Source organism: Pristis pectinata, chromosome 14 (assembly GCF_009764475.1).
Source record: "Pristis pectinata isolate sPriPec2 chromosome 14, sPriPec2.1.pri, whole genome shotgun sequence".
Classification (NCBI taxonomy): Eukaryota; Metazoa; Chordata; class Chondrichthyes; order Rhinopristiformes; family Pristidae; genus Pristis; species Pristis pectinata.
In genome coordinates this window covers 2,342,641-2,356,661 of record NC_067418.1, presented here as the reverse complement: position 1 = coordinate 2,356,661, position 14,021 = coordinate 2,342,641, and the positions used below count along the sequence as shown (strand labels likewise).

The window sequence follows — 14,021 nt, the reverse complement described above, 5'->3', positions numbered from 1 at the left end:
GCTGGGCAACACAGTCGGCATGGACGAGTTGGGCCGAAGGGCCTGTTTCCATGCTGTATGACTTACTAGCTGCAGTTCACGGAGATGTGGATTGGTGGACAGACTAGCGATCACAGATATAAAACAGTCATTAATAAATCCAACTCGATGTCCTACATTACAACAGTGACTGCACTTCAAACTATTCCCTTGCCCATTGAGATATCCTGAGTGTGTGGAAGGGGTTGTAGCGAGGTAAGATTGCATTTCTCTCAATAACCAATTAAAGAAAAGCTTCTTTATCCCACAGAGTGCGTGTGGATTTTCTGCTTGTGGAGTGCAAGAGAAAGAGGCAGTGATGGGCTTTAGGGGAAGACGGATAAAGACACGGGGGTGGGGTGGGGGGGGGGAGGAACAAACACAATGAGGATGGCGGCAGATGGGGAGGGGTGGAAGGAGGCTCATGTGAGACACAACACCACCAAAGAGTAGGGCTGAATGGCCTTATCCTGATCTGTAAACTCTGTAGAATGCAATTTCAAAGAGATTAGACTCTACACTTCAGAGAAAGAGGCTGGAGTGATGGAGGTTTGTACGATGGCGAAGGGACTAGATTTTGCTTCACTTTGTGCCAAAGAAATAGATCTGGGAACCATTTGAAATTGCAGGAGGCCAGATGAAGGTTAGGATTCAGAAAGTGGTACTTTTCCTGGGAACGGATTGTCATTCTGTGGTGTGGCTCGGACTGGGTGAATTCCTTCGAGTGAGTGCTGAGTGTATTTCCGACCGGTGTAGACAACCCTTGCTACAAAGGGTTGGAACCCATCAACTCCCCCCAAATTCTACACTTACCTACACACCAGGGGCAATTTACAGAGAACACAGAACAGTATAGGAGGGGAACAGGCCCTTCGGCCCACCATGTCTGTGCTGACCAAACTAATTCCATCTGCCTGCACAAGGTCCATATCCCTCCATTCCCTACCTGTTCAGGTGTCTGTCTACATGTCCCTTAAACGTTGCTATTGTGTCTGCCTCCACCACCTCCCCTGTGTAAAAGAATGCTTCAAAAATCTCCTTTAAACTTTCCCCCCTCACCTTAAACCCATGCCCTCTGGTATTTGACATTTCCACCCTGGAAAAATGGCACTGACTGTCTACTCTATCTTAGCCTCTCACAATTTTATCAACTTCTATCAGGTCTCCCCTCAGCCTCCAACTCTCCAGAGAAAACAACCCAAGTTTGTCCAACCGCAGTGGCTCATTTACCTACTAACCTGCACATCTTTGGGATGTGGGACGAAACCCACGCAGTCACAGGGAGAACGTGCAAACTCCACACAGACAGCGTTGGAGGTCAGGATTGAACCTGGGTTGCTAGCTCTGTGCAACGGTGAATCCACTACCAGCATCTTGCATTCACGAGTTCCTAAGGCCCAGAACTCCTTTCATAAACCTTTCCATCTTTCCTCCTTTAAGAACCTCATTACAACTTACCTCTTTAGTCAAGCTTCTGTCCTGATGTGAAACTTTTGCTGGATCACACTCTGTCTCAGCATCTTGGGATGGTTTATTATTTAAAGCTCTACATGAATGCAAGTTATTGCATGAGTTGCAGATCATTTCATGCTGTTTACTGACTAATAGTGTTCCCTGTGGGAACTAACATTGGCTACTTTAAGCTATTAAAAAAGCACTTTACAACCTCATGGAAAAACACAAATTAAAATTTAAAAAGGGAATGTTTCTGATTAATCAGTAGCCATCCCAAATTGTTCTCCAAACAATGAAGTCACTTGACAACATTTCAATGGATAATCAGATTTTTGCCAGAGCTTGCAACATTATATAAAGTAACCATTGACTTTAGTAAAAGCCAACATGACATCAGCCTTCTAGTCATACACAAGAGGCTCTGATTTTCAAGGCCATGGTATTACTGCTCTGTCGATTGTATCCAAATGGAGAGAGACTGCAAATGGGTGAAGTTCAGAGGGATCTCGGTGTTCTAGTGCGTGGGTCACAAGAGGTTAGCAGGCAGGTCCAACAAGGAGTTAAGGAGGCAAAAGGCAATTTGGCCTTTTCGGTGAAGGAGTTGGAGTTTAAGAATCGAGAGATTTTGTTCAATTGTACAGGGTGTTTGTGAGGCTTAACCTGGAACATTTTGCACAGTTGTGGTCTCCTTACAGAAAGAAGAATATAGTAGCAGTGGAAGCAGTCCACAGAAACACCTTCTTCCCTCCACCATCAGATTTCCGAATGGTCCATGAACACTCGTTATTCCCCCTTTTTTTGCACTATTTATTTAATTTTGTAATTTATAGTAATTTTATGTCTTTGCATTGTACTGCTGCTGTAAAACAACAACTTTCACGTCATACGTCAGTGATAATTAACCTGATTCTGAAATCTGATTCTGATTCAAAGGAGGCTAATCCCTGGGATGAGAGAGTTGCCCTACCACAAAGAGGTGGACAGTTTGGGTCTGTTCCTTGGGGTTTAGAAGAACGAAGGGTGACCTTATTCAAACATCCTAAGGGGGTTTCACAGGGTAGACGTTGGGATGTTTTCACTAGTGGGAAAGTCACATACAAGGGGGCATAAATACCAGATTTGGGGATTGTCATTTAAAGTTGAGGTGTGTAGAAATTTCTTCTCTCGGGGGGGTGGGGGTGAATCTCTGGAATTCTCTGCCCCCGAGGGTGGTGGAGGCCAGAGCATTGGATAGAGTTAAGGTGGAGGGAGGTAAATATTTGAAAGATCAAGGAACGATCAACTGTACAGAAGAGGCCTTGACATTAGGCAGTACACTCTTCAGGGCAAGACCCTTAACAGTGTTGAAGAGCAGAGAGACCTTGGGGTGCAAGTCCATGGCTCATTGAAAGTGGCTACACAGGTAGACAGGGTGGTTAAGAAGGCTTATGAAATGCTTGCATTTATTAATCGGAGTATTGAGTACAGGAGTCAAGAAGTGTTGATGCATCTCTGTAGAACTCTGGTTAGGCCGCATTTAGAGTATTGCGTGCAATTCTGGTCGCCTCACTACAGGAAGGATGTTGCATGTGCTATCAGGAGAGGCTGGACAAACTTGGGCTCTTTTCTCTGGAGCAGCGGAGGCTGAGGGGTGATCTGTTGGAAGTGTATAAAACTATGAGGGGCAGAGATAGGGTGGACAAGCAATATCTTTTTCCCATCATTGGGTGATCCAATACCAGAGGGCATGCATTTAAGGTGAGAGGGGGTAGGTTCAGAACAGACGCGAGGGGTACGTTTTTTACTCAGAGTGGTGGATGCCTGGAATGTGTTGCCTGATAGGGCGGTGGAGGCACATTCATTGGGGGCTGGGATGGGCACATGAATGAGAGGAAAATGGAGGGATATGGGTATTCTGTAGGTAGGAGGGATTAGCCAAAGGGCCTGTTCTGTTCTGCACTGTTCTATGTTCTATCTATGTTCTAAATCAGCATGATCATGTTGAATGGTGGCGTAGGTCTGAGGGGCCGAGTGGCCGATGCATGCTCCTGTCTTCTCGTGCTCTGGTGTTTGAGTCAGCTGCTCCACTAGCAGTGCCACAGTCCTGTCCCATCCTGTCCCTCGTGGCTGAAAATCACTTCAGGCTAATCTCACTTGCCATCTTGCATTCACTGGCCCCCATGTTACAACATAGCAAGTGCTTGTCAATTAAATGTGGGGACGGTTTCTGCCCCGGCCACCTCATGTGGAAAACCTCCCTTCAACATCAGAATATTTAATATTCAAAACAAAAATCAATAAATGGCAGGTGCGGGAAGGATCTGAGATCGGTTTGAGTGAGGAAGGAGGTTTGAGGTGCAAGTTGTCAGAAGCGTCTTCAACCTGAAACATTCTGGTCAACAGTTCAAGTCGATCACTCCATCGGAACTGAGGGAAGGTCTCTAATCCTCTCCACCCTCTCAGTTCTGATAAAAGATCTTCGACCTGAAACATTTATTCCAGATCTCTCTCTCTCTCTCCGTCTCTCTCTTTGTCTCTCTCTCTCTCCCTCTAGCGCTCTCTGTCCATCTGTCTCTCACTGTCTCTCTCTCTCTCTCTCTCTGTCCCTCTCTCCTTGTTTCCCTCTCTCTCTCCTTCTCTCTCCCCCTCTCGCTTTCTCTTTCTGTCTGTCTGTCCGTCGTTTTCTCTCTCTCTCTCTCTCCACAGCTGCTGCCTGACCTGCTGAGTGTTTCCAGCATTTTCTGTTTCTACTTTCAAATTTCCTACTAATTCATCTTTCCTGATAGGGGAAGTAAATTAATTCTGTTCACCGTCTCCAACCCACTCATAATTTTAGACGCCTCACGTAAACCTCCCTTCAGTAGATTGGTAAATTGGTAAATTGGTTTATTATTGTCACATGTAACGAGGTGGTTTGTTTTACATGCCGCCCATACAGATCATTTCATTATCATAAGACCATAAGACACAGGGGCAGAATTAGGCCATTCAGCCCATCAAATCTGCTCTGCCATTCGATCATGGCTGATTTATTTTTCCCTCTCAACCCCATTCTCCTGCCTTCTCCCTGTAACCTTTGATGCCCTTACTAATCAAGAACCTATCAACCTCCGCTTTAAACACACCCAATGACGGCCTCCACAGCCGTCTGTGGCAATGAATTCCACAGATTCACCACCCTCTGGCCAAAGAAATTCCTCTGCATCTCTGTTCTAAAGGGATGTCCTTCTATTCTGAGGCTGTGACCTTTGGTCCTGGACTCTCCTACTACTGGAAAAATCCTCTCCACGTCCACTCTATCCAGGCCTTTCAATATTCGGTAGGTTTCAATGAGATCCCCTCTCATCCTTCTAAACTCCAGCGAGTGCAGGCCCAGAACCATCACACGTACAACAGTACATCAAGGCAGTACAAGGGAAAATAATAACAGAATGCAGAATAAAATGTTACAGGGAAAGTGTAGTGCAGGAGGACAATAAGGTGCAAGGCCACTGTGCCACAGAAACCCCAGCCCAGACAGTCTCCCCTGATAACTACAGTCCTCGTCCCAACAATATCCTCAGGAAGCTCCTCTACTCCCTCTCCTATGCAGCACGGGAGCAAGTCCTTCAATGCGCTGTGTCCCTGTCCACCACCAAACACCTCATTAAATCAATCCCATTTCATTCACCCCAGATTCTCTTCAATTCCCCCCAGAATCTACCCGTCACCTGCACACTAGGGGAAATTCAACCAATTACCATTAGAAGATACTTGGACAGGTCCATGGATAGGAAAGGTTTAAAGGGATATGAGCAAATAGGACTGGCTTAGATGGGCATCTTGGTCGGCATGGACCAGTTGGGCCGAAGGGCCTGTCTTTGTGCTGTATGACTCTATGACTCGAACAAACTGCATCTCTTTGGGATGTGGGGAAAGACTGGAGCACCCAGGGAAAACCCCCGCAACTCCGTGGACAAAGTCAGAGGTCGGGATTGAACCCAGTCTCATCACACCCTTCCTGCTGCTTGACCAGAATTGCCAGCAGGACCTGGCTGCGGCGGACTTCACAGAGAATGCAAGGCTGGAGCTCGTAAGTCGTTGATTGACACGGTAATTGAAGTGTTATGACATTTCAGGTAATATCAAGATAAGTGGAGAAGATTTCTCTCCTGTAGTATGAGAGACCCTCAAAGCTGTTATAGTCTGAAAAATGATATTACAAGATTCAACATTTAAAGAGTTGAAAGCTATATTAAATGACCTTGATGGAAGCAAGTTATTATAGAATGTCACTATTGTAACTGCACTTGTTAACAGTTAGCCCTAGGCTTTCAGTAGTCATGGCAACCACAAAAAGCCTTGGCTATGGTAGAGTTATGACTAAAGTCAGAATGTGTGGCATTAAGTTTGGGGGGGAGGTAGTAGAATGGATGCTGTCCATCCCCAGTGCTAGAAGCCCAGTGCAGGGGTTAAATGTTGCCTGGCGAAAGGTGAGAGGTGGTTTCAGCGCTGGCCTCCACCTCTCCTGCTGATGTACACAAGGCAGTGAGGAGCAGCTCTGCAGGGTCTGCAGATGACATCAACCCAAGGGAGGGGAGGGGAGGGACGTGGTGGAGGTTGGGTACAGTCTGGGACATCAACTGCAGAGGATGGTGGCAAAGCACGAAAAGATATATGGAAATTGCAGAATTGGCCTGTAACTGGAAACATCTAGAATCATCTTGAGGTGAGAAGTTGGCAGGAGTAGAAGCTCCTGGTCTCCTGCTACAGAGCATCGAAGGGGTGTCGCTGGGTGCCGTAAGACCGAGAACCAGACAAACCCTGGTCTTGATTTCTGGAGCAACACCACTGAAGAGCAGAGAGACCCCAGAAAAACTCTGCAGATGCTGGAAATCTGAGGTAAAAACAGGGCGTCAATGGTTCAAGTTGACAACTCCATCAGAACCAGTGAGGGGTCTCCAACCCACCCCAGCCCTCATGCTTTCAGTTCTGATGGTCCTTAAATGTTGGCGGAGATGGAAGAGTGAAACAGGGAGAGGCAGAGGACTGGTTCCCATGGAACGGTGGAAGGGCAGAGGACGTGTCCGGTGGTGGCACCATGTTGGAGATGGGGAAATTATGGTGGATGACTCACTCACCAGGAGGCTGGCGGGGCAGGACCCTGTCCTCGATCTGGGTGGGAGAAGAAGTACAAGGGCAGGACATGGAGCAAATGGGGCTGAGGTCCCTGTCCAACAGAGGGAAGGGTAAACCACACTTGAGGGGAAAACTGATGGGCATATTCTGGACACAGGCAACAGCATCCTCGAAAGGTGAGAGAAGGGTGGAACCGCGGTTTCAGAACAGACGTTTCTCTGCACAGAGGGCTGGTGTGCTCTCAAACCAAGGCAAATTCAATGGGAACCCTCAAAATTAGGTGGATGTGAACTCAGAGACAATCTGTATGGCTATGGGGAAGGAGCAAGGGACTGGGGTATTTGGAATGTCAGTACAGGTATGATGGGCTGAATGGACCCCTTCTGTGCTGTAAGGTTGTAAACTGGGACAATCCCAAAGACCTCCATACACAGAGTTCAGCAGGTAGATTGTTCTTGCTGTCTATGGGAACCAAGGACTGCTGAAACATCCTCTTTGTTTTGTTCCAACAGAGGGGTAAAAAATGCAGATTACATCCCAAGGGGAACAAAAAGAGGTGTTTTTTGTGTGGAGATACAACTGCACAGCTGATGGTACTGGGCCAACAACTCCAGAGAACAGAAGTTCAAATCCAACCAAAGGCAGACTACAAAAGCTGGAATATAAAATGATTGCATTTACAGCAGCTGGAAGCAGTTAGATTGTGTAAAACACCCAACCCATTCACTGATAGCCCACTTCAGAAGCACATTTGTTCTTTCTAACAAAGACAGAAATTGCTGGAAACACTCAGCAGGTCAGGCAGCATCTGTGGAGAGAGAACCAGTTAATGTTTTAAGTTGAAGACCCTTCACCGGGACTCGTTCCACATTTCTGCATTTTCTGTTTTTATTTCAGATTTCCAGCATCTGTAGTTTTCTTTTATTTTAATAAACGGAACTGCAGTAGCCACATACACAGTGTGGCTACAGGAGCAGGTCAGATGCTGGGAACCCTGCGGTGAGGAACTTGCCTCCTGACTCCCCAAAGCCCGTCCACCATCTACATGGCTCAGGTCAGGAGTGTGATGGGACACTCTCCACGTGCCTGGGTGAGTGCAGCTTCAACCACACTCAAGAAGCTCGACACCATACTGGACATAGCAGCCCACCTGACAGGCACCCCATCCACACCCACTCACTCCACCACCGACACACAGTAGCAGCAGTTTGTACCATCTGCAGGAGGCACTGCACCAACTCACCGAGACCCCTCAGACAGCACCTTCCAAACCCACCACCTCTACCAGCTAGAAGGACAAGGGCTACAGAAGCCCGGGGACCACCCCCTGGGTTTTGTCCTCCGAGCCACGCACCATCCTGACTTGGGAATATATCGCTGTTCCTTCACCGTCACTGGGTCAAAGTCCTGGAACTCCCTCCCTCACAGCACTGTGGATGCACCCACACCTCAGGGTCTGCAGCAGTTCAAGAAGGCAGCTCCCCACCACCTTCTCAAGGGCAACTAGGGATGGGCAGTTAAATGCTGGCTCAGCCTGTGAAGCCCACATCCCTTGAATGAATAATAAAAAAAAATTGATCTTCTTACACAACTCCAGGCCCATGCAGATGTGTTTACCCCTAAACTGCCCTGTGAAGTGGTCAGAGGAGATCTCTCAGCTGGTGCCTCATCCCCGACACACCAGCCTGGATTGGATACTAAATGCCAGCCCTGTGGGCAATGCCCACACCCCAAGGAGCAATACAGAGGTGAACCTAGGCAGGGATAAATACCTGACTCGCCCGAAGGACTTTCTCCAACAACACGCCGCGGTCCTCCAACACTCGCTGCTTCTCCTCCACCTCCTGCAGCTGCCGCTGAATAATCTGCCCCAAAAGGTAAAAGGTAGAGAAATTAACCAAAGGTTCTGTGTCTGCCTTCTTTGTAGAAGACAGTAATTCTTCCACTAATAGCAGATGGCGCAGACCTATAAAGAATGAAGAGCTGAAAGAAATTTGACATTAGTACTTGACAAAAGCATTGGAGAAATTAACCTGAGTAAAAAGGGATAAATAACCAGGACCGGATGATCTGCATTCCAGGGTTTTGAAGGAGGTGGCGATGTGGATGGTGAATCTTCCAAAGTTCCAGAGTTTCTACAACACGGGGTGGAGAGCAGCAAATGTAAAACCTCTAGAAGACCAGAAGATACAAGAGCAGAATTAGACCATTCGGCCCATCGAGTCTGCTCTATTCAATCATGGCATTTTCTCAACCCCATTATCCCACCTTCTCCCTGTGACCCCTCACCAATCAAGAACCTATCAATCTCTGCCTTAAATACACCCAATGACATGGCCTCCACAGCCCTCTTGTGGCAACGAATTCCACAGATTCACACCCTCTGGCTGAAGAAATTCCTCCTCATCTCAGTTCTAAAGGGACGTCCCTTTATTCTGAGGCTGTGCCCTCAGATCCTGGACTCTCCCACTGATGGAAACATCCTCTCCACGTCCACTCTATCCAGGCCTTTCAGTATCTGGTATGTTTCAATGAGATCCTCCCTCATCCTTCTGAACTCCAGTGAGTACAGCCCAAGGACATCAAACACTCCTCATATGTTAACCCTTTCATTTCTGGGATCATTCTTAAACTACTTAAGAAAGGAAGCAGGAACCTACAGACCAGTCAGACTAATATCAATGGAAGGTATCATGATAGAAACTATTATTAAGGAAATGTTACCGGGGCACTAAGAAAATAATAATAGGACTGGGAAGAGACAACTGATTTAGAGCATAGAACATAGAACAGTACAGCACAGGAACAGGCCCTTCAGTCCACCATGTCTATACCAACTATGATACCAATCAAAACTAATCCCATCTCCCTGAACATAAAGACCATATCTCTCCATTCCCTGCCTGTTCATGTCTAAATGCCTCTTAAATGTTGCTATCATATCTGCTTCCACCCACCCGGCAGCCCATTTCAGGCACCCACCACTCACTGTTTAAAAAACTTTCCCTGCTCATCTCCTGTAAACCCCCCCCTCTCCCCTTAAACCTATGCCTTCTAGTATTTGACATTTCCACCCTGGGAAAAAGACTCTGGCTATCTACCCTCTCATAATTTTTATAAACCTCTATCAGATCTCCCCTCAGCCTCTGATGTTCCAGAGAAAACAACTTCTCCTCATAGTTCATACTCTCTAATCCAGGCAGCATCCTGGTGAACTTCTTCTGCACCCTCTCCAAAGCCTCCACATCCTTCCTGTAATGTGGTGACCAGAACTGCACACAGTGCTCCCAATGTGACTTAAGCAAAGTTTTATAAAGCTGCAACGTGCTTCCTGACTCTTGGACTCAATGTCCTGACCGATGAAGGTAAGTGCGCCGTACGCCTTCTTTACCGCCCCATCGACTTGTGTTGCTACTTCCGAAAAAGAAAACATGCTTGACGACTCTGTTGGAATTTTTTTGAGGATACAATTGAGAAATAGATTAGAGGGAACCTAGAGATGTGGTGTAGTTGGAGATTCAGTAAAGTCTTTGATAAAATGCTGTCCAAGAGATTATTAAACAAAGATAGGGCACAAGTTAGATTGGGTGGTGAAAGATTTGTTGTGCACTGAGGAACGTGCACAGAACAGAAAGTGGGAGTAAACATTTTTCAGCTGCCAGGCTGTGATGATTGGATGCCTCATCAATCTGTAGCAACAATTTGGGAAAAGGACGAAGTGCAATATATCCAAGTTTGCTGTTGATCTTTATCTGGGTGGCAAAGTGGCTGTCACAGGGACACAGAGAGGCTTCAGGGGGATAAAGACTGGAAGGTGAATGGGCAAAGATGTGGCAGATGGAAAATGGGAGGTCATCCACTTTGCAGAAAGAATATTTTTTTAAAAGAGAAATCAGGAGGTTTAAAAGAAGACATGATGTTGCTCTGGCAGACAGGGTGAAAGAGAATCCCAAGGGTTTCTCTGACTACATTAAGAGCAAAAGGGTAGCTAGGGACAAAATTGGTTCTCTAGAAGATCAGCGTGGTCATCTATGTGTGGAGCCGAAAGAGATGGGGGAGATCTTAAGTGAAGTTTTTGCATCCATATTTACTCTGGAGACAGACACAGAGACTATAGAACTGAGGCAAAAGAGTAGTGAGGTCATAGACTGAATCCAGATTATGGAAGAGGAGGTGCTGGCTGTCTTGAGGCAAATTAAGGTGGATAAATCCCCAGGGCCTGACGAGGTGTCCCCTTGGACCTTGTGGGGCCTAGTCCAGAAATTGCAGGGGCCTTGGCAGAGATATTTAAAACATCCTTAGCCATGGGTGAGGTGCCGGAGGACCGGAGGATAACTAATGTTGTTCTGTTATTCAAGAATAAGTTGGAAATTATAGCCCAGTAAGCCTGATGTCATTAGAAATTATTAGAAGGCATTCTGAGGGACAGGATATATATTTGGATGGACAGGGCCTGATTAGGGATAGTCAACATGGCTTTGTGCGTGCTAGGTCATGTCCAACCAATGTCATAGAGTTTTTCAAGAAGGTCACCAGAAGGTTGATGAAGGAAAGGCAGTGGACATTTTCTACATGGACTTTTGCAAGGCCTTTGACAAAGTCCTACATGGGAGGCTGCTCCAGAAGGTTAAGTCGCTTGGCTTTCAGCATGAAGGGGCCATTGGATTCAACGTTGGCTTAGCGGGAGAAGCCAGAGAGTGGTAGTAGATAGTTGCCTCTCCGACTGGAGGCCTGTGACTAATGGTGTACTGCATCTTTGTGGATGACACCAAGATTGCGGGCGTAGTGGACAGCGAGGAAGGCTATCAAAGCTTGCAGCGTGACGTTGACCAGCTAGGAAAATTGGCTGAAAAATGGCAGATGGAATTTAATGCAGACAAGTGTGAGGTGTTGTACTTTGGGAGGACAAACCAGGGTAAGGCTTACACAGTGAATGGTGGGGTACTGAGGTATGTGGTAGAACAAAGGGACCAGGGAATACAGATCCATAATTCCTTGAAAGTGGCATCACAGGTAGGTAGGGTCGTAAAGAGAGCTTTTGGCACTTTGGCCTTCATAAATCAGAGCATTGGGATGTTATGTAGTTGTACAAGATGTTGGTGAGGCTGAATCTAGAGTATTGTGTGCAGTTCTGGTCACCTACCTACAGGAAAGATATCAATAAGCTTGAAAGAGTGCAGAGAAAATTTACACAGATTTTGCCGGGACTTGAGGACCTGAGTTACAGGGAAAGGTTGAATAGGTTAGGACTTTATTCCCTGCAGCGCAGGAGAATGAGGGGAAATCTTATACAAAATTATGAGGAGTATAGATAGGGTGAATGCACGCAATCATAGGTTTAGGGTGAAAGGTGAAATATTTAAGGGGAATCTGAGGGGAAACTTCTTCACTCAGAGGGTGGTGCGAGTGTGGAACGAGCTGCCAGCGGAAGTGGTGGATGTGGGTTCAATTGTAACCTTTAAGAGAAGCTTGGATAGGTGCATGGATGGGAGAGGTTTGGAGGAATATGGTCCGGCTGCAGGTAGATGGGACGAGGCTGAAGATCAGGTCGGCATGGACTAGATGGGCCGAAGGGCCTGTTTCTCTTCTGTAGTACTCTATGACTCTAAATAGTGAGAGATTAAAAGGCATTGGGGTTTAGAGGTGGCCTCGTACATAAGTTACTAAAAATTAAGAAGCAGATACAGCAAACAGTTAGGAAGGTAAATATTATCAACACACAGAAGATGCTGGAGGAACTCAGTGGGTCAGGCAGCATCTACAGTGGGAAATGGACAGTTGACGTTTCGGGTTGAGACCCCTGTCCCCCCTGGTCCAGTCCCTTCCCATTACCACAACCCTGAAGGTAAATGGTATGTTGGTCTTTGTAAGTCCAAAAATAACTGAACAAAACAAAAACAGAGAAATGCTAGAACCACTCAGCGGGTCGGGCAGCACCTGTGGAGAGAGAAACAGCCTCTGGATCTATTTCACTCTATTCACTGAGTGGGCTGCATTATGCCACATCTGGATTGCCAATTGGCCGCATGTAACTGAGTTGGTGCAGTGATGGTTTTATACATATACCAGCCAACCCTGCTCCCCATTGCCGTCAATAGACAGCAAGAGTGAGATTGGCTGAAAGGTCTCTTGTGAAACTACTTGGATCATTAACAATGCACATTAGTAGGTCAGAGAGCCCCAGATAGAGCACGGTGCTTCCTTTGGTAGGCGTGGGCACCTCCCAGTTCATCACCCAGCATGCCGAGGGTGACGTGCCTTCCATTCCGCACTCTCACCTGCGCTCGGTGCAGTCGCTTCACTTCCTCTTGTTTCAGCTGCTGGAGGGCGATGTTCCGCACCTTCCTCTGCCTCCTTCCACTCTCCTGAAAGAGGAGACAGAAACCCATGAGAACTGACGGCCCGAGTCAGGGAGACGACGGGAGGGAGGGTTGCAGAGCCACGGATTGGTCGGGGTGCTAGAATTACTGCAAATGCTGGAAGTCAGGAACAAAACAGAAGCCAGAAATCCTCGGGTGGCAGAGAACATCAGCTGCTGAGGACCTCACTGTGTTATTCTGTAGTCATAATAAAGAACTACAGTTCCCAGTAGGCAATGCAAGGGGTCACATGGGGGTACAGGAAGCGGCTGTAAAAAGGGAGGGAAAGCAAGCCGTCTGGTGTTGGTTAATAAAATGTTCAGATGTTAAACCCACGCGAAGTTTGTCTCTTGATGAAGAACAAACATAACACTCACCTTTTGCTTGTCTTCAGATGGGTCGTCCAAGGAAGATTCGGACTCATCTTCAGGGAACTGGGACGCCACCAGCAGAACATCGGGACCTGCAATAGGAGGAGGGAGTCTGAGACAAGCCTGCCCTTGTCACCACACACAGCGTGGGCAAGTTAAACCATTTTATCTTTACTCCTGCTTCTCGCACTCTGAGCGTTGCTGGCCAAGAGCAACCTGCCTTTATATAGCGCCTTTAATTTGGAAATAAAGTCTCAAACTGTGTTGCAGGAATGTCCAGAGAAAGTCTGGCCCCAAGTCTAAATGGAACACATGAAGGCGAATGGCCTAGAGATTGTTAAAAGGAAAGACTTTACAAATCATCTTAGAGAGAGAAAGAGAGAGACAGAGAGAAACACAAGGTAGGAGCAAGAGTAGGTCATTTGGGCCCTCAAGTCTGCCCTACCATTCAATGTGACCACGGTTGATCTATGCTGACCTCAGCTCCTCTTCTGTGCCCCATAACTCTCAATTCATTGATCTTTCAAGTATTTATCCACCACCTTAAATCTATCCAATGCTCCGGCCTCCTCCACCCTCGGGGGCAGAGAATTCCAGAGATTCACCCCTCTGAGAGAAGAAATTTCTACACCCCTCAGGTTTAAATGACCAGCCCCTGATCTTGAGACTATGTCCCCTCCTTGGAGACATTGATACTATCTCTCATCCTTCGACCATTTGG

The 14,021-nt window shown here is 47.0% G+C and overlaps 1 protein-coding gene across 1 annotated transcript in view; it reads right to left on the bottom strand.

Moving 5' to 3' along the window:
* mical2a (microtubule associated monooxygenase, calponin and LIM domain containing 2a) overlaps positions 1–14,021 on the bottom strand; it is a 221,235-nt gene that overhangs the window by 19,759 nt on the left and 187,455 nt on the right. The window contains exons 26-28 of the mRNA XM_052029660.1: positions 13,307–13,392; positions 12,849–12,935; positions 8,343–8,435 (exon numbers count right to left, since the gene is read on the bottom strand). Coding sequence (XP_051885620.1) covers positions 8,343–8,435; positions 12,849–12,935; positions 13,307–13,392 — 266 coding nt within the window. The remainder of the gene's footprint in view (positions 1–8,342; positions 8,436–12,848; positions 12,936–13,306; positions 13,393–14,021) is intronic.